The sequence below is a fragment of the Centroberyx affinis genome, unplaced genomic scaffold (genome assembly GCF_046629955.1).
Source record: "Centroberyx affinis isolate AG114_WGS23_722 - 3 ecotype Tasmania unplaced genomic scaffold, CSIRO-AGI_Caff_v1 ptg007188l_1, whole genome shotgun sequence".
Taxonomy (NCBI): Eukaryota; Metazoa; Chordata; class Actinopteri; order Beryciformes; family Berycidae; genus Centroberyx; species Centroberyx affinis.
Genome location: NW_027283636.1, coordinates 1 through 23,073, shown reverse-complemented (window position 1 = coordinate 23,073; position 23,073 = coordinate 1). Strand labels below are relative to the sequence as shown.

The 23,073-nt window shown below is 42.0% G+C and overlaps 1 protein-coding gene across 1 annotated transcript; it reads left to right on the top strand.

Moving 5' to 3' along the window:
* Window positions 1-2,333: 2,333 nt before the first annotated feature.
* LOC139639373 (phosphorylase b kinase regulatory subunit beta-like) lies at window positions 2,334-18,299 on the top strand (the record flags this gene model as incomplete). The annotated part of the gene is made up of 6 exons (XM_071513458.1): window positions 2,334-2,389; window positions 2,494-2,593; window positions 7,753-7,860; window positions 9,285-9,365; window positions 13,347-13,462; window positions 18,236-18,299. Coding segments are annotated over exons 1-6 (525 nt in total), but the record flags the coding sequence as incomplete, so codon positions are not given.
* Window positions 18,300-23,073: the final 4,774 nt, after the last annotated feature.

Genomic DNA, 23,073 nt, shown 5'->3' with positions numbered 1-23,073 from the left:
GTGTGTGTGTGAGTGAGATTCAGCAGTGAGTTGAATGGCATTCATACGACTGGCACAAAATGGTTAATTACTATTTTAACTAGATGTTAAACAATAGGCTAAGTTTCATCTAACACTGTACACACTGTTGCTCCATTCAAAACAGTACAGTTCTATGACAGAACTGGGTCAAATCGTTCTTTCCGATTTTGACCTTTCAGATTGTGTTGGGAAAATGGTAATGAAAAAAGCATACAGTGCTAAGTTGACTTTTGAATATTTTCCTGTGATTGTCTAACTTTTCTGACACCCATCGTATTTTCCAAACCCGCCCATGTGTCATCGAAGCAAAAGGCCAAAACACACCATAAGATGTACAGTGTTTGAGAATACTATGTGCCCCAAGTCTGATTGATGATAGAGTTTGGAGAGGAGGGAACGTTACTATGGATACTTTATACTTTTTATACTTTTGGATCATCTCATCTGTTTTGCAACGATAAAGGACAATTCCAGTGTGATTTGACTTTTTTGGTCATTTTTTTTTACGTTTCCAAGTTTTTACATGCATACATCATTATAAGATACTCTTCAGTTTTACAAAACCTCTCAAACTATTCACTCCCATTCAATTCAAAACAACACAGAGACTTCTAATCTAAAGTTGGTAAAGGTAATCCATCACTGTGAATGAGAAGCCAACAGTCACTTTTTGCAAAGTTGCATCAGAACGCTAATATCAGGCAATTAATGTCTACGATTTGAAAGACGTTCTGTCCATTGTTTCATATTGATGCATACAGGAATTTGGTTTCTCCTTGTAAACAAGAAGATAGATAGATACCGCTTCCATGTCACCACATGTCTGATTTCTGTGTCTTTGAACCGATGGCTAACATTCTCTGTGGTTACGTTAGGCCCCGCCTCCTGTCAATCACAACCCAGTAAAGCCAACAGACAAACCAAAGCAAGACACTTCCACTAGCTATAGTCCGTATAATGAAACAGAAATTAAAGCTAGATTCTGCACAATTACGGCTTAGAAATTCCACCCTCTTCTTTCGTGGGACTTTGAAAAACAACTAAGGAAAAATAGTGAAAACGATCCACAGTGATGTAAAACAGGAAGGGAATGCAGGAAAAGAGCAAAAAAAAAAAATCCCACTGGAATGGTTCTTCAGATACCTGTAGTTGGAAATATGTCATCAGTACTTGATCATTACCTTTTGTCGAAGCGTGATGATGAATGCCTTATGAAGCACTTTGAAACAGGACTTTGATGGTAGATCAAAAGCTGCCCGGTGCGTCCTCTGCCTGCGGTGAGTTTTGCTGCAGAAGGTCACGTCTGAACGACAGCGTGTTTAATGCACTGTGTACCGCTGGAGTTTAAACAAGTTGCACCTCAGTGGCTTGGCTCCCCTCGGTCAATACCCATAGTCATTATTGCCATGACCTTTGTCCAATGGAATCTGCCAGCCCCTCCAGGACCGTGCTGACTTTCACTCTGGACACCAAAATTGCTTGACTTTGGAATCTTAGTGGCATTAGTATCTAAAAAATGGCGGATTTTAGTCTGAGCATATCTAGTAGTTGACAAGTCCTTTTACTGCAATGCATTTTGCTCTAAATTTGAGACGACCAGTGAAAACCACACTGTAATTTTTTAAGAGCTTAGAAGTTTCCTGGCAAGTGATATATTGACTATAGAGTTTGATTAAAAAAATGAGTCATTCCTTATAAATCGTGGCATTTCTAAGGCTGAAATCATCTGTAATTGTTTGGAGTAATATGTTTTTTGAACAAAATTTGCATATTCATAGTGTTTTGTAATGACATCTGTCACACACCTGGAGCAAGTGATCTGTGCTGGCAAAATGTGTCTTGCAGAATAGGTGAATGGAATTTGTTATGTTGTTTAGGCAGGCTGCCTTGTAGTGGAAGGGTTGGTAGTTCAATCCCTGGTGTCAACAGGGCTGGGCGATAATTCAATATTATCGTTTATGGTCTTTCAGTGGAATCATATTGTGATGATATGAAGATATTTTAATATCGTGACACACATTTCTGCTGTCTAAATTGATGATGACAAGCAAATTTTACTTAAAAACTCTCATAAAATGAGGTATGGTAGGAATATTATTTGAATATTTCAGTTTTGTTTGACATCACACCTAACATCACCATTCGGTTCAATGAGATGAACATTAATTTGATTATTTAACGTGATTTTGCATACATGAACCATATCGTGATATATACTGATATCGAGAAAAATCCTTATGATTATCGTGATATTGATTTCAACCATATCGCCCAGCCCTAGTCAACAGTGACCAATACTGCTGAAGTGCCCCATGAGCAAGGGCACCATCTGTACCAACCTGCTCCAAGGACTGGTACTGGAGACTAGGTAAAAAATAAACTCTAGATATAAATGTTCGACTGTGATATGTGTTCCTCGGCTCATTGTTTGTCCTTTCCCCACGTGTTCCCTCTCTTCCCCTCGCCACGCAGACGCATCGATGACGATATGGGGCGGACCCACGAGCTGGAGCACTCCGCTGTCAAGTGCATGAGAGGGATCCTCTACTGCTACATGAGACAGTCCGACAAGGTGGGTCCACAGCCGGCCTTCACCCGCTTCTTGGCTTCACAGCTCTCCATGCCGAACCTCACACCGCAATTGGGCTTGGGCGATATCTAAAATGTAATATCGCGATATACGATATTATTGCAGGTTTTTTATTTATTTTATTATTTTTTTGGGGGGGGTATTTTATTTTATGTCTTCCAAATTACATAAAATGTCTAGGCTATAATTATTATTATTATTATTATTAACAGCCTAGAAAATTGATCTTACTATTCAAGCATTGGAGGAAACAATGACCATTTAGTGTAATTTGCTCATGCCTCCTATTTCCAGAAAATTGATTGTGCCCCCCATCATGATTGTGGAAAAGGGAGCCCACTTGAATTAAAAAAACACATTTTTCACTTCAAGTATGATTATTGTTGTTTGTTTACTATCCTACCTCTGGTAGATTATAGGTTTATAAGTTTAAAAGCTTGCACAATTGTCGGGAAATATCGCGATATTCACAAAATATTCACCGAGATATTCAATATGTCGAATATCAGCCCAAGCAGTTGTGGTCAGAGTGGGTAAACATCTACACACAACCAACCTAACCTCAATTGCACACTTTGTTAGGATAAAAGGTTTATTTATGAGCCGCTGCTCACTGAACACATCTGTTTTGCGTTTCAGATCATGATGAATGGCAATAGAAGCCGGTTGCTTTATTCCAAAGGATTGAATAAAATACTGGTAATCTGTTAATTGCCAAAGTCAATTTCTCCTAAAGACGAAAATTCAAACTAATTTTGTCGGAATCTAATGCATGTAGAGAGTAAAATATGGACCCACACAACATCTGGTGATGCAGCGGCCTGGTCTGAGCTGTGCCTGTGCATTCAGTGTCTGCCTTTGAAAGCCGTTCTGTTTCATCTTGCCTCGACCTTGACGACCTAATTTAGGGGAGAGCTTTTCTGTGTCTTAATTACAAAGCCGCGTTTACACAGTTAATTACACAGAGCAGCGTTCGTTACGGCCCCCGTCTCCGCCGCTTACCGAGAACATGGCGTTTTTAATGGAGACCTGACACAGGGGCCACCGCCGGGCAAATATCACAGAGCAAACAGAGCAGCCCGGGCCCCACTCCCTGCCTCTAATATTAATTGTGTATTAAGGAATCTTCCCTCAGCATCAGAGTGTAAGGCATGGTTGAGCTTTCTAAAATGAATGGGTCGTGTTTTGGTTTGCTTGGTAACGGTTCACTGTGGAGGGATGAAGCGCTCTCAAAACATTATACAAGATCAGGGGGAAAATAAAGGAACACGATTTTTCTCAGAAACCACTTCTTTGTCTCTAGCCTTGATTGTTTGGCTAGAAATGGTAACATTCTGCTTCATTTGTTCAAAGAATCTCTCTATTTTTACAAAAAAATAGTCCCTGAGATCACTTTTTTGTTGACTTGCTTTTGCTCTGGAAGGCATATTACCTCAGCCTAGACAGCAGCTACAGCTACAGGTGCAGCCACTGAAGTCTATGTCCAAGTCCCACTTTTTACTGCATGGTTATTCAACGACCGCTGTACTTCGGCTCCATCCACAAGTGGACTTGTTGTTGAAAAAATCAAGTTTTGCTCTCTTGCAACCGAAAATGACAAGGAATAGTTTGATGAGATTCAAGAGTTACAAGAGAAAGAATTGACAGCAGTGTTTACGTGGGACAGATGCAGGATAAATGCATGAAGAGGGATTTCTACCACGGCTGCTACTGTATGGAGCAGCAGGAAAGGCATGGCAGGTCTCAGCTAATTTGAAGCTCATTATAGCGCATTGCGCCATTTGGAACATTAAGCAAGATCTGGAGCCTCGCATAATATCCCGAGTGTACAGCCAGTTGACACCGTGGCTCTTTCGGAGCTAGATTTAGAGAGACCTCTAAGCAGAAGTAGGTTTTATGAACGCATAAACAGCAGCACCTATTGTGAGCTGCTGCCAGAGGTTGCTCTCTCTCTCTCTCCCTCTGTCTCTCTCTCTGTCTCTCTCTCCGTCTCTCTCTCTCCCTCTGTCTCTCTCTCTGTCTCTCTCTCCGTCTCTCTCTCTCCCACATGTACACCGGCGGTGGGACGGCTGGAAGTGGAGCAGTATTCAATAAAACTGGGACAGAGGGTCTCCACCATGACCTGACTAGGAGAGAAAAAAAGAGGGAGAAATGTATAGGGAGAGAGAGAGAGAGAGAGAGAGAGAAAGAGAAAGGCAGGGACGGAGAGGGAGAGAGAGGGTGAATTAGGTAGAAGGAAGGAACGAGAGAGCGAGGAGAAGGAGGGGGATGAGAAACGAGGGATGAAAACGGGAAGGGGCGTTGAGAGCGGGGGGGAGGGGGACAATTAAGAAAAGTAGAGCGAATAATATAAAGTACAGGAGAGAGGGAAGAGGGGATGGAGGTGTGGGGGGGTAGGTGGGGTAAAAACAGACAAACGGAGACGACGAGGAGGTGGGTGGGGGGTTGGGGGGGGGTTGAGGATAGAGAGAACAGCGAGCGAGGTGGAGAGAAGAGAAACAAACGAGGTAAAAAAAAAAAAAAAAAATGGGACAAAGGGCCAATTATTTATAACTGTGCGCGACGGGGGCCGGTGGGCCGGTGGGCCAGCCCTGCTTCGGTTGATTCAAGTCAGTGCAGCAAACACACACCACTGTGAATGTGTTGTTCAGGGGGTTTTATGTGTTTGTAGTGAACCAAGCCCTCTAAATCTGACCCTCGTCTGTGTCAGAGCCGGATAAGTTATGCTGTATACAGTATATCTGCCTGGGTTATTGCTTATAGGACAGAAGTATTGTCTGTTTCAGCGTATTTCATGTGAGGACAAAAAGTTGAGTTGAGCGTATGGCACACAAACACTGTCAAGGTTAGCAGCTCAGTTCCCTCTGCGGGCCACCCATGCTTAAAATGTATGCTGTAGAGTGTCCACCATAATGGCATCCAGTATAGAGCACTGGTTCCCAACCTGGGGTTTCCCGACCCCCACTGGGTTGCCAAAGCTTCACGGGGGGTCGCAAGGCCTTCTTGGTTTTAAGGGGTGTAAGAAAACTTTAAAAAAAAAATACATATACAGTATATCTCAGCATTTCATTCATTTCTGTGAAGAAAAGAACTAAATGTAGTTGTTATTTTTAATTTGGTGTTTTTTTTTAAGATATAAACGAGGATACAGGCGCGGTGAAGACATGAACTCAAGCTATATTCACTCTGCTAAACAGCCTCGTCCTGCATTAGAAAAGTTCACAGTTAAAACAACCAAAGAGCTAATAGAACAACGGCTGAGCATCAGGGAGAAGAAAACACTGTATTTGTCTGAAATAAGCATAATAAGTATGTATGATAGTTAAAAATACATAATACAGAGAATTGTATAAAACGTTCCTAAAAATATCAGGAAAACTAATCTCTGATGCAATATTCACATTATCTGCTCAATATTCATCCAAATTGCTCATTTTACACAAACTTCCTGCAGTTATTGCGTTCACTGTTTGGGTTGATTGTACAGTTATCAGTTTTTCTGTGCTGTTATTGTTATGCATTGAATATAATATGAAATATCCATAAAATATGTCACTTTGTCAGGGGTCGTCTGTTTACTCAGTGATAGAATAGGGCTCCCTTAAGGAAAATGGTTGGGAAGCACTGATATAGAGGGCTTTCATGTGATGCTAGCTCACCCTTCGATAGCCATATTGGAGGTCCTCACCTTTGGTCAATACAGTGGCTTAACTGGTTGTGTTTCTAAGTGTGAAACTCAGCCGTCTCAAGAGAACTGAGTAGACATGGTTCATTTCTGTGCTGTTGTTGGCTTGGAACCGATCATTTCATACATGCGATTGATTTTGTGATGAGATAATGTGCACTTTTTAGCTAGCTAACCATAGTATCTGGTCAGCTAACACTGTCTTCTTGTTAACACATCTGATTAGCAGACTAGCTAATGCTTTGGTGGCTAGTAGTTTCATGTTTACATTAACAAGCTAGCTAGCAGTTTGTTCAGGTTAACTGAGCTGACTCTTCTCAAGCTACAACTCTTCATGTTTTGGAGTAGAGACTTGGGCTAAAGACAAGACAGTTTACTGAGTCACAGTAACCTACATTTGGAAACAAATCCACCTTATCATACTGTTCACTGTTACTTTGAACGCTTTTTCAGGTCTTTTACTAGCCTGGTTGTAAAAGACATTATTTGTGTACAGCCAATTTTCCAGTGGACATCTATAATGGAGCCAGCTAAGAGATTTGTGACGTAATTGCAAAGCCTTCATATTAGGGTTGGGCGATAGGACGAATATATCGGCTATCGGCGATTGACTGAGTACATCGCTGGTTGATTTTTTTGGGCGATTTTTGTCATTTTATTTTGCTAATTTAATGGTCTAATTTAATGGTAAATAATGAATCTGTAAGGCGCAATTCAAGGCGTGCGGTTTGGAACTGGCAGTTGGAGTTGGGCCATATTTTGCACGTTCTTGTTGCACTGATTTCCGACGAGTCTTTCACAAAACAGGGCAGTGAGTGACTAAATGACAGTTAAGCCTCTTTAGTGGTCGCTGTCCGATCGATCTGTGCCGAAAAGCAACGTCAATCCATAAATCATATTTGAGAACTAGACCAAAAGCTGTATGTGCAGTTGTGCACCTTGATCATTTAATAGCATAATATGTTATCCCCACCTGTTTGTTCATTTGGAGGCTGCAAGCGGAGGGAGGCTCCTTCATCTGATGCCATCGGACTCTTTTTCAGATCGTGTCGGTCAGCTGTTCAGCCTGTCTGGACTTGTTTGCAAAGACAGCAAATTACTTCATTTAGGTCCTTCGGCTTGCCAGTTTCGTCCGGTTTAAAACCAAAATAATCCCAAATAGGGGATTTTGTATTCTTTTTGGCAACGAGCTCTTCCATGATTGTTCGCTGAAGATGGCGTGTGGGGAGTGGGGGACTCCCCCGCCCCCTGTGCACGCCACACACACACCTGTGCGAATATATCGGCAATCGCCGGTTGATGGGCTGACGGTGGCCGGTTGGAAAATTTTAACATATCGCCCAACCCTACTTATATATTAAATATATATATATTAAATAACAGTTTTTCAGGGTGTGTTCGTATGTAATGTGTATGTGTGTTTGAATCTCTCTGTCTCTCTGTGTCACTCTACCAGGTGGAGCAGTTCAAACAGGACCCCAGCCCCTCCAAGTGTCTGCACTCGATGTTCAACGTGGACACCGGTGATGAGGTTCACTCCAACAGTGACTACAGCCACCTGCAGGTCAGCCCGCAGGCCAGCAAGAGCTGAGCTGCTGCTAACCCACATGGTCACACTTGAACATGTTGGGTAGAAATGGATTACAGCGTTATGACGGTGTCCAAAATAGGAGCAGCAGAACTTAATGAGACAAAGAAAAGAAAATGTCTGATGTGAAAATATGCCAAAATTATGAAATATCTGCAGTGTGAAAAAAGTGGAAAATTAAAAGAAATAGCAATATCAGTGTATTATATAACAAAGATAGAAATATGAGGATATGAAGAAAAACAATGAGCGAAAGTAGAGTATACGCCAAAATCTTATTCACAGGTCATGCATATGCACCGAAAGTGTGTAGGCCAGTAGACGTATATTGTAAAAGACTATTCCCCTTGCTAAACATCAAATTTACACATAGGTATGTGTATTGCTCGTGGTCCACCTTACCAAAAACACCAGATGGAGGTACCATATGTACAGAAAAAGTGTCAATACGCATAAGACATATGTTCATCTTTAAATTTGACCATGTTCATGCTCCATAAAATCACAAGTATTCAGTGTTTCCTCCAGAATTGTATTCTTGTCAGGGAGGAAAAGCCTCTGAAACAGCATTTAGACCATCATGGGACACTAAAACTCTCCACTGAAAGCCAGTCTAATGAAATAGTTTTAGTTGGGTTAGCAGCTCCTGGGTGAGGCAGAAAATCCTCCCACACCGCACCAGAGCGACGTCTCTGGTCAGACATCTGACACCTGAAAAATACTAATAAAAAAAAAAAACATTGACATTGACAAGCTGTGGTCAGGCAGCAGCCTCCATCATAACAGAGACGGGCGACACTGACAAATGAATCAGGAAACGGATGAAGAACAGGATGAAGAACAGGATGAATGAATCAGTCGATCAGTCGCTCAGTGACAGGTTCTGTTTTTGAGTCTCACGGCAAAATTCCCTTCAAAAATGTCTAATTTCTCGTGCTCGGCATGCATGTAGGATTGGAAAATTGACTTTTGTCCTCAGTGGTGGATGTGCACGAAATCGGTACCAAAAAGACGTATTCTTCTGTCAATCGTATTGACAAAGGTCAATTTGGTGTGTAACATCTGGAGGGAGGCCCCGTCGATAGGACAGCCAATACAGACAGAGAGACAGATAGACAGACTGTAGATAGGCTATAATAACTGATTGCAATATTGGTGATACAGGAATGTCACGGCTATTCTACTGTTGCCGCAAATGTAAAACGTAAATGTAATGTCTCCCGCTGGTCTTTTAGAAAGCTCAGATCTCACTCTCTATCCGGGAACTAGCTGGGAAATCAAAGGCAGCGGGGTGGACTTGAAAATGTCATACAGCACAGTTGAAAATGTCATATGGTGTAAATTTTAATGGTATGGTCCACTCTCTCCACTCTCCCCCCTCCCCTCTCTCTTCGCTGCAGATTGATGCCGTTTCTCTGTTCCTGCTGTACCTGGTGGAGATGATCTGCTCTGGTCTGCAGATTATTTACAACACTGACGAGGTAAAGTATGGAAGACAGCCAATACATAAGGCAGGTCATAAATCCCTATCGTGTCTAATATTTGTACGTACTCTTTATTTATCCCCATACTGCAAAATAATTCATATTCTGAAGTATATAAATTATTTTGCAGTATGGGAAAAATAAAGAGTCTGCAGGTAGATTCAAAATATATTTTGGCCACTCAAAATATTATACAAACAAATGTCATCTACATGTACAAATGCATCTATATTTTGAAACATATCTCTAGTCATACTGCATTCTGACTTGCATAAGAAAAGTATATTTTCCCTTATGAAGACTTGTGTGTCTGTATACAATCAGATCAAACTTGAGTTCTTATTGTGAGAAATTATCATTGTGAAACTTAAAGAGAAAGTACCAGACTTGTTCCATTAAATCTGTTGAGAAACATACTACTGATTAAAAGCCTTCATAACTATACAGGAATGTCAAAAAAAATATAGTTCATAGTGGAAATCTAAATAACTTCAAAACACAACTAACCACTACTAAGTTGGTTTAAACTAGTCCACCCTCCACAAATAATTCAACACACAAGATAGCGAGCCTTTTGATTGGTCTACAATCTATCAGGCCGTGGCTCAGCATGCCAGAGACTAGCAATGTCAACAAGTAATGACAGATCATTGTCTCACTCATCAAAAAATGGCATCAAGTTTTAGGAAAAATGAGAGGCAATATTCAAAACTTTGGAAAAAGACCCAAGATAACCATCCGCCTTCTTGTATTTCAGTCAATCAATCAACCAATCAATCAATCAACCAATCAATCAGTGTCTTCATTGTCCCAGAGGGAAATTGGTTTTGCAGCTAGGTAAAAACAACATGAAACTGTACATGAAAAGAAACATGAATACATGAAATTCCTAAAAAAAAACAACAACATGGATACATTAAAATCCCTAAAAACAGATCATTTTCACTTTCATAGAAGGGTTTAAAAGAGCCAAAGTGTAAAGAACAAAACTTTGTGGACTCCTGTGCCGGTGCAGCAGGGTGATGGAGTCAGGCACAGAACAGTTGTTGGACCTGTTTACTCTCAGGCTCAGATCTGCACTGTGGACCCGCTAACCCAGCCAGGAGAGGAGGCTCATGGCAGCTGAGGACAGCGCATGCCTTCCTCAGCACCTGTTTGTCCTGCTGCAGGTCTAATAATTGAGCCTGCTCCATCCCAAACATCTAAATCTGAACTGAGGTTCCCTAAATACACCACAGATATACCAGATCGGGGGACAGAGTCTAGTGGCCCAGGTCACCTTTATATATTTGGTGTCTGTTGACAGGGAAACGATTTAATTGCACAGGCTTAAATTTCTCCTCCTGGGAATCAAACCAGCGGCATCTTGGCAGCGCACAAGCCCCTTTTGAAACGGACCATTACTGAAAAGCTGGTTTGAAGGCCTCTGTCTCCGTTTGATTAATTTGTCAAGTGTCAGGATGCTTTATTGTCCCTTTTATGTGTGGCCCGTGATAAAACAACAAGGCGATGTGGCTGTTAAGTTTACACACTCCGCTTTTTTATTGTCTAGCCCTCAGGAGCAGTTTGAACTTCATTAATTCTATCTGTTGGTTTTTATAGTCTGCTCATTCCCAGCCTTACTTACAGTCACAGAGTGGTGAAATTTGTGCCGTTGGTGAAAGAGCCCCTTTGTTTACTAGGTTGGGCTTATCTTCAGAAAATAAGGACATGGTAAAACATTACGCCACTAACCAATTAGGGCGTGCAGCGTTCACTTTGTTTACAGAAAACCTTCCCTAATAACTCCTCGCTTTTTTTTCCGTCTCTCGCTCCCGACGGCAAACAAATTGGCAATGTAGCTTTTTGTTATGAGGCCGGTCCTGTTTGCGTGGCAGCCTTAATTTGCATGTTTAAACAATGCTTATTGGGTTGCGTAATTCAAATTGAAAGGCATAAAAGCGGTCCGCGCTTCCCCCCCATCCGCGTATTAACGCGCATCAGAACCAGTGAGCAGGCAGCAGGACTTCTAATTTGTGTTATTTCTGACTCGCCATTTGAAATGCATTTCTTTGGAGTAATCCCATTATTCCGGTATTGGCTATTAGTTGGTTGTTAGCTGTCAGTGTTTGTGAAGTCCACTGGAGGCGTTCAGTTGACTTGAGCTGGAAGCTGCATTGCAGTAGTTTTCCTGAGGTGCAATAGATTTGCTGCTGAGTGTCCTCGAATCCCAGAGAAGATATGATATCGACCTCCTTCTGAATGCCATTTTCAATCTCATGCAGCATGAAATGCTGTGTCTCATTAGTCTGTGTGTGTATGTGTACATGTGTGTGTATCTGTGTTTTTGTGTCTTTTCAGGTGTATGCATTTTTCCTCATATGAGTGGGTGTGTTGGTTCGTGGGTAAATGCGTCAGCACATGTGCCTGTGTCTGTGAGCATGTGTGCAAAACGCCCCAAAAAAAGCAGAGCAGGCAAGGATAGCAGTCTAGTGGCGGAGAGGCAGAGGCTCATTTGGCCGGTGGGCAGTAACATTCATTAAGATACCATTAAGATACTATAAAGCTCCCCTCGTTAATCACTTCACTCATAAAACCCCAAATAAGAGACCCAGCACCCACCTTTCTCTCTCTTTTTAACTGCTCTGCTTTGCTCCCTCTCTCCCTGCCCTCCTTCCTACACTGGCCTATTTAAATACAACACAGGTTCTCTCTCTCTCTATCTCTCTCTCTCTCTCTCTCTCTCTCTCTCTCTCCCCCCCCCCCCCCCGCTTTGTCATTTTAGATTAAATCTCCCATCAGTCACAGGCACACACGCGCGTGCTGCTACTTTCAGTTCTTTTTAATGATTCAAGGCCTCTAAGTCATCACACATTTTATGTCTCTCCCTTTTACTTTTTCCTAGATAGGCCTATTGATTTTGACATGTCTCTCAGACACAGCTTCTCCTCCATAGCCTGGGCGGGCCAGATGATAGATGTGAGAAACTCCCCAACTCTGCTAATTACAACTTTAAAAACACGAGGCCACCATTTTGTTAATGTGTTGCCTTCTGGAATCAAGGACGCAGCTGATGAGTTTTTGTCGTCTTTCGTTGTCCGTAATGAAAGGGCGATGCGCTGATAATTAAAATTTTGGCCGTTAATGGATGTTATGCTTTATGTTTCCGTTCGTTGTTATGACATGGGCAGTTGATAAAGCAATGAAGCTATTGATAGTATCCACCGCGCTCCACTACTTAATTGCACATTGTCTGTGGCTGCAGGGGTTAGTGAGTTAGCTTGACCTTGAGCGCTGATTAGCAATCAGTTTCCTCGCCCGCTTTACTAAAGTTTGAGTGGGGGAATTACATTACAAATCCTGTGTGTGTGTTAGGCTTGGGCAATATCCAAAATTTAGTATAGCGATATTTTGGCGGGACAGTATCGCGATACTAAATTTTGGATATTGCCCAAGCCTAACACACAGATATACGATATTTTCGTTTTTTGTTTTCCGTTTTTTTTTTTTTTTTTGGAGGGGGGAGTATTTTATTTTATTTCTTCCAAATTGCATCAAATGTCTAGGCTATAGTAATAACAATTATTATTAACAGCTCAGAAATTTGATCTTACTATTCAAGCAGTGGAGGAAACAACGGCCGTTTGGTATAATTTGCTCATTCCTGCTATTTCCAGAAAAACGGGCTGATTGTGGAAAAGGGAACACACTTGAATTAAAAAGACACATTTTTCACTTCAAGTGTGATTATTGATGTTTTTTTACTATCCTACCACTAGTAGATTATAGGTTTATAAGTTTAAAAGCTTGAACAAAATGTCGCAATATTCACAAAATATTGCGATATTCGATAATATTGAATATCAGCCCAAGTCTGTGTTCAGTTGTTTTGGATCTACAGTATGTGTGACTATGCCTTTGTGTGTGTGTGTGTGTGTGTGTGTGTGTGGCTCTGTGTTGCATCTGTTCCCATGTCTGATGTGTGTTTTCTGTGTGCAGGTTTCTTTCATCCAGAACCTGGTGTTCTGTGTGGAGAGAGCCTACAGGGTGCCTGACTTCGGCATGTGGGAGAGAGGCAGCAAGTACAACAACGGCAGCACCGAGCTGCACTCCAGGTCTGCAGCAAGCTCAGCAACACACACACACACACACACACACACACACACACACTCACAAATACGCAAAATGTGCTAAAAAATAAATGGACACACTAGGGTCCAACTGGAGTGAAACCGAAATGTATAGCCGAAATGTTTTACCAATGGATGCGTGTCCATGTCAGGTAGAAAGGCAGGATAATAATGCATGCATGCCTGTGTGGAATCTGATCAAAGTGTGCACTACAATCAATTCAGGTTAAGGTCTTCCCATAGACAACCAGTGCAGTATTGATCAATTCAACAGTAAATATATAGTATTTTTCTTTTTTTTTGTGACCAAGTTTTTTGTTTTTTTATCAATGTGAGGGATGCAGGTACCTTGACAATGACATTAATTATTAAAATAAAAATAATAATAATAAAAAAAAATAATAATAAATAACACTAAAAATAAATTATAATAACAATACTAACAATAATAACGGTAATAATAATAGTATAGATATACATATATGCACACAAATACATACATATATACGCACATATACATACATACACACATGCATATATAAAAACATATATATATATATATAACAATAGTAGTGATAATATAAAATGAAATACATTCATATATATATATATATGTATACACACACACATCCACACTCAAACACACACACACCTACATCCTTAACTCCCCTCCCTGTGTGTCAACTTCCCTTTCTCCTTTCCCCCCCGTTTTCCGCATCAATCTTTATCGTAGTCTAAATGTCAGTGAATATATAGTGTTTAATCAATCAGACTGCATCATATCCATCATATCATAACCCACTCACACACACACTTTATTTCCAGTTCACTTGGCAGTAACTGTCCTCTCTGTCTAGCAGTGAATGTGTATGCTAGCCTGTTATTGTGTCTCTCTGTATCTCTCTGCACTGTACTGTAGTTTGGCCTGACACTGGCAGGAATCATCACTCCGACACTCCAACCATTTGATTCCCTCACTCTGAAATGGCAAATGCATCACGTGCCGCCCTGCGATATTTCTTGATTCAAGTGCATCGGTCTTAAGTCCACAACCAAACTGAGATCCTGCACACAGTACCATACTGTATCACAGTTATTGACATGTGTGTGCATGTGTGATATTCTTGCCTTGATAGGGGATAATATGTCAGACAGTTATGTTATTACAACACTTTACAACAAGGGTCACTAAGTTAAGGGTTAGTTAATGCTTAATAAGCATCAACTAACCCTTAATTAACAGTTAACTAATGTGTCTGGTAATCATTTACTAATGGTGTTCATGTTAACTAAGGTATTAATTTATACATTATTTAATAGTCATTTTTATAAACTATTAAATAATGTATAAATTAATACCTTAGTTAACATGAACATCATTAGTAAATTACACATTAGTTAACTGTTAATTAAGGGTTAGTTAATGCGTATTAAGTATTAACTAACCCTTATTAAGCATTAACTAACCCTTATTAAGCATTAACTAACCCTTATTAAGCATTAACTAACCCTTATTAAGCATTAACTATCCCTTATTAAGCATTAACTAACCCTTATTAAGCATTAACTATCCCTTATTAAGCATTAACTAACCCTTAACTTAGTGACCCTTATTGTAAAGTGTTACCGTTACTACAATTAATAGAAAGGTCTAGAGATGGAGACAATGGAGGATAGTTTAAAGATGCTAGGTGTAGGATTTTAACATCGATAAATCATTTCCACATTACTTTTGACACACTTTACAGTATAATTACTGGCCTCTAGCGACCTCTACATTGCATTTTACATTGTGAGCCGCCGGGTCTGATTTGGTGGGAAAGCTGCTGGGTTGCTTTACGGCACAAAGGGAGATCGCTTTATGGCAGTGGTTCTCAACCTTTTTCATATCAAGGACCCCTAATTTAGTCCACATTAGGGCCACGGACCCCCATTTGATGAGATTTTGTCTCTCGGACCCAAATCTGAGAAGATTTTTGTTGTCAGATATGATTTTGTCCAGAATTCCATGACTTTCTGTACAGTAGGTAGAGAGATAACAGTGAAACTATGATCAAAAAAGTCATTCTAAAATGACAAAATAATGAAGTTTAACAATTCATCAATTTGCCGGGGACCCCCTGGAATGCCCTCAAGGACCCCCGGTGGTCCCCGGACCCCACGTTGAGAACCACTGCTTTATGGCACGCAACAGGAGCCGTTTTTACTCTGCAAGTGACGCACGACTTTATTCCTGTTATCGGCTCTTGTCTTCTCTTCTAGCATCATCCTCAGGTGTTATGGAAAATGTGGCCTTAATTCTGAGAAACGCAAAATGCTACACCTTGAAGAAAAAAAAAGGTTCTAACGAGCCAGTTTCATCAGACGGGTTGGATCTGGGGTCAGTGTGTCGGTTTTAAGGCACATTCAGATATACAGGAGGCCTTTGGCAATGGTGAATCAGCACAAGTCTGAGCTATTAGCTGCTATGAAGGCAAGAATGTAGGACCCACATGTATAAACACTGCCATTATCTTCAGCCCATGAAGTCAGATTTCTGTGAGTTGTTACACGCTTCTAACTGATTTATCATCCAAGGTCGAACGGGCCTCTCTCTCCTCCCTCATTGTCTCGATAAAGATCCTCAATTTCTGCCATTCCTTATCTCCGGAAAGCATGTTTTTTTTTTTTTTCCCTTCAACAAACCAAGGCTATTGGCAGCAGCTTGGCAAGATATCCACAAGAAAAGATAACAAATTCAATGTAGTGAAGAGGCACTGTGTCTTGCAATTGTTTTATTGTTTTTTTACCCCCCCCCCCCCTCTCTCTCTCTCTCTCTCTCTCTCTCTCTCTCTCTCTCTCTCTCGCTCTTGCTGGGGATTATTACAATTAGGAGAGCCGGCGTTATACGTGCAGTTGTGATTGCGTAACACCCATTAGCATGCGGTATGCAAATGCGAGAGCTGTCGTAAGGGGCAGATTCAAAATGTTCCCATGTAAACAAGATTTGTGTAAATGATCCAAATGAGCAGTCATTTCTGGTCCCAGAGTGCCAGTGGGCAGAGAGGGCTTCCTGGAAATGAATGGGAAAGGATGTGTTCATTTAGGCAGCGTATTAATTTGTTCATATCAAATCAAATGATTCATTTTATTTGCTTCTGCCTCATGGTTATCGTTGCGCTCAGTCCAATGGCTGGACTGGAGCTGTCTGTTGTATTTATGTCTAACATTGAACGTTCAGTATAATAAAAACGTGAAAAAAAAAAAAGAAATAGCATGTCTAATCTTCTTAGAGTTGGGATTTCATGAAAGATTTGTGCAACTTGCGATGTATTAAACGCCCGTTTTGCTTTGTCAGAATAGATAACAGTGATAATATTACAAATATACATGCTCACATTATTCATAATAGTCAGATATTCCTTTTTACAAGAGCCAGGATAAGCACATATCACCATTATCAGAGTGTGAACATGCTGTTAGCCAGAAGATAAACACCTTATCCCTGTCTGCAGCCCTTTTTGTTTCTACAGTAATATGTGGATTGTTTTATTAACTCGGGATATTTGTGACCGGAATATGAAGATCCAAATATGACCAGGATGTGAGCCGGTATCTAAGGACAACAAAATCCCGTTGTTCAGCGTCAGCACACGGACTAACAAAGTCCACAGCAACTGTTTCATCATGCGGATCTCTCTCTCTCTCTCTCTCTCTCTCTCTCTCTCTCTATCTTCCTCTCCAACTGTCGACGGAAACTATTGCATCATACTGCTGTTTTGCTCCTGTTTCCTAATTTCCCCTCTTTTTTTCACCTCCTATCTCCCCCCCGCCAAAGCATCACATCTCCTCTGTGTGTGTGTGTGTGTGTGTGTGTGTGTGTGTGTGTGTGTGTGTGTGTGTGAGGCGCTGACAGCCTCCAAGCTCAACGCCCAGCAGTTTGGTCAGAAAATCAATCGCCTTTCTCCAAGCCCACATGTAGCTGTACCTTCTGACCATTGCTGCCCATTCTACTCGAGTGTATATATATATATATATATGCGTGTGTGTGTGTGTGTGTGTGTGCGTGTGTGTGTGTGTGTGTGTGTGTGTTTCCCAGCTCTGTTCCAGGCTGAATTTGCCCGCCATCCTCTGTATTTTTAAGCATTGATTTAGCCTCCGCTAATGGTATTGAACACATTTTGATATGTCAGCGGATCTCCTAGGCGGCCATGGCCAAGCTTCCTTCATTTTTTTTTTTTTTTTTTTTTTTTTTCCCTTTCATTTTAATCTTCTCCAGGGAGATCTTGGCGGGGGTAGAAAGGGAAACAAAATGACAGTGAAATTGATTCACATTTTGTCTGCGTCGCAATCACAGTAGCCAGCCGGTGTGAAATTCAATATAAGGTTTTTAAAGAGATCCATTATCTACAGTAGGCCGCGATCCAGGGAGCCTTCAGCTTTATTGAATGCGTACAGATAGCCGTTTGAGATTCGAAACCATCGACTCCGAACGCCTCTGCCTTTTTTTTTCTCCCCCTCATAAGCGCCGCTGCAGAATGAAAGGCGGTTGTCGATTCCTGTCGCATCGCCCGAGCTGTTGTCTCGTTGCTTCGCGTACATTTACAGTGTGTGTGTGTGTGTGTGTGTGTGTGTGTGTGTGTGTGTGTGTGTGTGTGTGTGTGTGTGTGTGTGTGTGTGTGTGTGTGTGTGTGTGTGTGTGTGTCTATGTAACGTGTCAGTGGAACTCGGCCCGTGTGTGCCTGGTGTAACCGGTGTTCCTTTTTTTTATCTTCGCAGCTCCGTGGGTCTGGCTAAAGCGGCGCTGGAGGCCATCAACGGATTCAACCTGTTCGGAAACCAGGTATTTGAATAACGCACTCTCTCCTGCAGGGCTGTAGTACTCGAGACCGGACTCCAGACCGGATTTTTGACCGTCTTGGTCTCGTCTCGGACTCGTAGTTAATATGACTCGGTCTTGCGGACTTGACTCGGTCTCAGGAGTGAATATGACTCGGTCTTGGATTAATTAATGTTACATAATATTATTGTTTTTATAATTATAATCTCTTCTAAGAAAGTGACCATGAGCAAATGATACAATTTTCACAGTTGATAAAGTTATGCGCCCACCGAAAGGTTTAGTGACTGCTGATTGGTGATATGCCAACTACCCAACCAATGACTTTGTTTTGATAAAAAAAAAAAAACCTCACCATGTCCATATGTAACGTTACTCTGTCTTTTTTCCTTCGTCTTCGCCTTCTTAAATTACAGGTCAGAATATTTTCAGTCAGTCAGAGCTGAGAGCAGCATGTGGTTGTGGAGCAGTAAGAAAAAGTAGGTGAAATAGATGAATCCACTTCTAGTTAAGTAAAGGTGCAACTACTGTATGTTATGAACATAAACATGCTCATTTTGTTGAAATGTCTATAGAAACCTCCCTTCTATTTTAGGCAATAAACAAACAATATGCTATTTTAGTCAATAAATACAATGGTAGCCTTGGATAACACATTGCTATGGTATTGGTCTGGAATTGGACTCGTGGTTTTGCGGTCTTGGTCTCGACTCGGTCTCGACCCCCCTCGGTCTTGGTCTCGACCCCCCCCCGGTCTTGGTCTCGACTCGGTCTCGACCCCCCTCGGTCTTGGTCTTGAATCGGACTCGATTCACCAATGAATCGATCTGGACTTGGACTCGACCAAGGCGGTCTCGACTACAGCCCTACTCTCCTGCAGCTGGCCTCCCTCCTCCTCCCAGGAGTCCCGAGACACACGCGTATCCGTCTCTTGTCTTAACGCCGTCACGTGAATAAAGATCACATTATAGATAGAGGGGCCCGGTTTCTAATTCAAATCCGCAGAGGGCCCCATTACGGCTTCATTCATACATCACCGAGATATGCGGTAAAGAACGAGCATCCGATAGCGGAATTCACGGCATTTAAACGGTCTTGGTGTGTCTTGGTGTGTCTTAGTGTGTCTTGGTGACTCTTGGTGTGTCTTGGTGTGTCTCGGTGTGTCTCGGTGAGTCTCGGTGTCGGTGAGTCTCGGTGTGTCTCGGTGTGTCTCGGTGAGTCTCGGTGAGTCTCGGTGTGTCTCGGTGAGTCTCGGTGAGTCTCGGTGTGTCTCGGTGTGTCTCTGTGTGTCCTCGGTGAGTCTCGGTGTGTCTCGGTGAGTCTCGGTGTGTCTCGGTGAGTCTCGGTGTGTCTCGGTGTGTCTCGGTGTGTCTCGGTGAGTCTCGGTGTATTTCGGTGAGTCTCGGTGTGTCTCGGTGTGTCTCGGTGAGTCTCGGTTGAGTCTCGGTGAGTCTCGGTGTGTCTCGGTGAGTCTCGGTGAGTCTCGGTGAGTCTCGGTGTGTCTCGGTGAGTCTCGGTGAGTCTCGTGTGTCTCGGGTGTGTCTCGGTGTGTCTCGGTGAGTCTCGGTGTGTCTCGGTGTGTCTCGGTGTGTCCTCGTGTGTCTCGGTGAGTCTTGGTGTGTCGGCGGCGGCGGCACGCTCGGCAAAGTGTTTGTGTCCTTGCAGGCTTTGATCGATGGCGAGAGCTGATGTTTGTTCCGGCCCGCTTCGGGATCGTCCATTAGCGGATGTATTTGTGCCGGCCGCCTGTGTGGAGGGAGAGTCAGGAAAAAGAGGCGACATCCATTACACCTGCTAATGGATCGGAAAGTGAAGCCCTTCAGTTCGCGAGCCTCCTCTTATTGTCTTTCCTTCTTGTTTTCTCCACTTGGGCGTATAAGGCGGTGACGCCGTCTCAGGCGATCTGACGCCCCGAACACGGCTGAGTGGCTGTTTTTTTTTTCCTGATCATCATATGGGGTTGTTATGATGAAAGGAGCTGGAGTGTATATTAACGGTGCTGTTTATGTTTCTCCTCTGATCGGTTGTGAAATGAGGGGTTTAACCGTGCCTGGAAATGGATTTTGTCATCGAGCTCAGCTTGTTAAAAAGAATCAATTTATAGAGGAGGCTGCTTTATGATCCATGCTGTCTGGGGCTTTTGTGGATTTGTGTGTGTGTGTGTGTGTGTGTGTCTCACTCTGTCTGTGTCCCTCTATGGAATGGAAGAACTACACGCCATCCAGTTGCTTATTAATGATCTCTATCAATCTTGATTTCCAGCTGACTCTCATCCTTTGCCACAGCAACATCCAACTACCTGCCTCACCTCCCACTACAGTACATTCTCAGCTCTCCTATCACATGTTACACTGGCTATAGACACTCTTGTGGGTGTGTGTTACACTCACCTCGGCCTGTGTACCGGGTGAGAGGACACACACTCCGCAGTTTCATCAACTTTTTCATCACTCTCCGTGGGTCACAATGGTCATAGTGGCTCTGCTCAGTGTGATAAATTGAACTCGGTGTAGATGGAATTGAACTCCTCAAGAGGAAGATCCTTCAACTTTAAAGCCGGTCATTAACTTCACCGAGCTGTGTACTCAGCGGTGGACAATGAAACGCTAACAGGCTCCGCTTTCTATCTCAGGACTGTCACCTAATCCTCACCCGATCACGACCGGGACGCAGCGGAACCACAGTTCACCCCGCCACAGAGTTAACCTACCGTTTTCATGCTGATATGAAGCTTTATGAGCCAAATTCCTAGAATCAAAGTAAGTTATGTAATGATAGGGTCTTTAAAGGGGCATCAAAGTAATTCTGTTGACCTCTATTGGCGACCATGTAATTACAACGCTATTTACAGTTTCTGGCACCGCCCACCACCCCTCTTATCCCCTTTAGTAGCCTATAATTGACATAACACTTTTTCTATAGAGAGGAGTAAGCTAGGTAATTAGAGATCCAACAAAAAAATCCATGCTGAATCCTGGAATACAGGCTTTTTTTTTTTTTTTACAAGGCTTTTAGCCTTCGTAGCTGAAACCTGTTGTGACACCTGTCGCTCATTCATTTCACCTCCATTGTTGAGCAGTTGAGAATGCCTGTGTGTGTGTGTGTGTGTGTGTGTGTGTGTGTGTGGGTGGGATTGGGGGAGGGTGTCTTGGGAGTGTCTTGAAGCCCCACTGGGTAGTTTTTGTTCCAAAACAGAGTAAAGAGTTGGAAAGTGAGTTTTGACAGCCAGAAATCTCAGCACCTGGTGAAGTAATCGTAGAGTCATTGGTATTGCTCAACAGATATATTATGGTCAGTCTGGCTATGGGGCAGTGAAAATCTTAGTTAGTTTAGTTTAGTTTAGTTTAGTTTAGTTTAGTTTACCAGTATATCCTCTAATAGTGGCCGTTAGTCAATTAAAAGCTGGGTCTCCGATATAGCCGGGCTGTGGTCGACACGAACAAATAAAGGCCGGCCCCAAATACAGGCCGGGGAAAAAAACAAAGAAAAACAACGGTGGATACCGGTAAACTCCTGGTGCCTGTTATATAATGTAACTGTAGTTTGTAGTAACGTACAAGCGCCACAAGATGGCAGTATACCACAAGACGGCTCAGCCGGCGGAAGTCTCTGGACGGTAATGCGTTGCAGTAACAAAAAAACGGCTACCCAACGAACCCCAACAGAAGCAGATCAGAAAACAAGGAGGCTTCGTACTAAAATATGAGCAAATATACTTATCAAACAGAGGGAATTAGAAATAAAGGCCTGTCTCTAATATAAGCCTGCTTCCAATAAAGGCCTGGTACCCTCTGCAGCTGAGGGAATAAAGGCCGGGCCAATATTAGAGGAAATACGGTAGTTGAGTTGAGTTGAGTTGAGTTGAGTTTATTGCACATATTAAGAAATAAAAAAAACGAAATGAACAAAACCACAAAACCACATTATGTAACATAGCAGTGAAGGGAGCCAGAATAATGTGCAGGAGGAGCCAAAAAACCCATAAGGGCTTGTCAAGTGGCTCTCCTATTGTGAAGCAACCAAAATAAAGCCAGTAATATAATGCAGACCAATACATAAAGGAACAAAGGGAAAAAGTTACTGAAAAAAAACAGATACAAAAATCAAGGTGCTAAGAGTGGTGAATATTACGAACACCTTTTAAGGAACAAAATGTAGAAATGAATGCTTTCCTGAAAATAGAATTGACTTTTGTTTATATTGGTTTATATTGGAGGATGGTGATCAGTGCGTGGCCATATTTTTACCACATATTTATTTACCACTACATCGCTTATGGAGTCAGAGTTGTCTTAAAAAGAAACAGATGTAGAATGTAACGCCGATTCGACAACAACCTGTAAATAAATGCAAAACAAAAACCTCACGTGTTGGAGAAAAATAAACTTCTAACTTGGAAATATATATGTGGAATTGTTTCACATGTATTCAAATTGAGTGGCATTTGTTTGTGGGCAGGAAAATAATAATAATAATAGTAATAATAACCTTTATTTGTATAGCACCTTTCATACACAGCATGCAGCTCAAAGTGCTTTACATCATAGAAGGCAGATAAAAGACAGATAAAAAGATAAAATTAATATAAAAGAACAAGCAAAATGCATTGCATTAAAAGAATCAAATCAAGTAAAATAGAAAGATATTTTTACCCCCTAAAGGAAACACAGAATCAAGCGGCGTTACTTCTTGGTACTGAGTAGTCACTCTCACACTGGAGACACTGTCAGCCAGTATAGGATGAAGTGTGCCTTACCTCTCCAAAGATAATCACAAC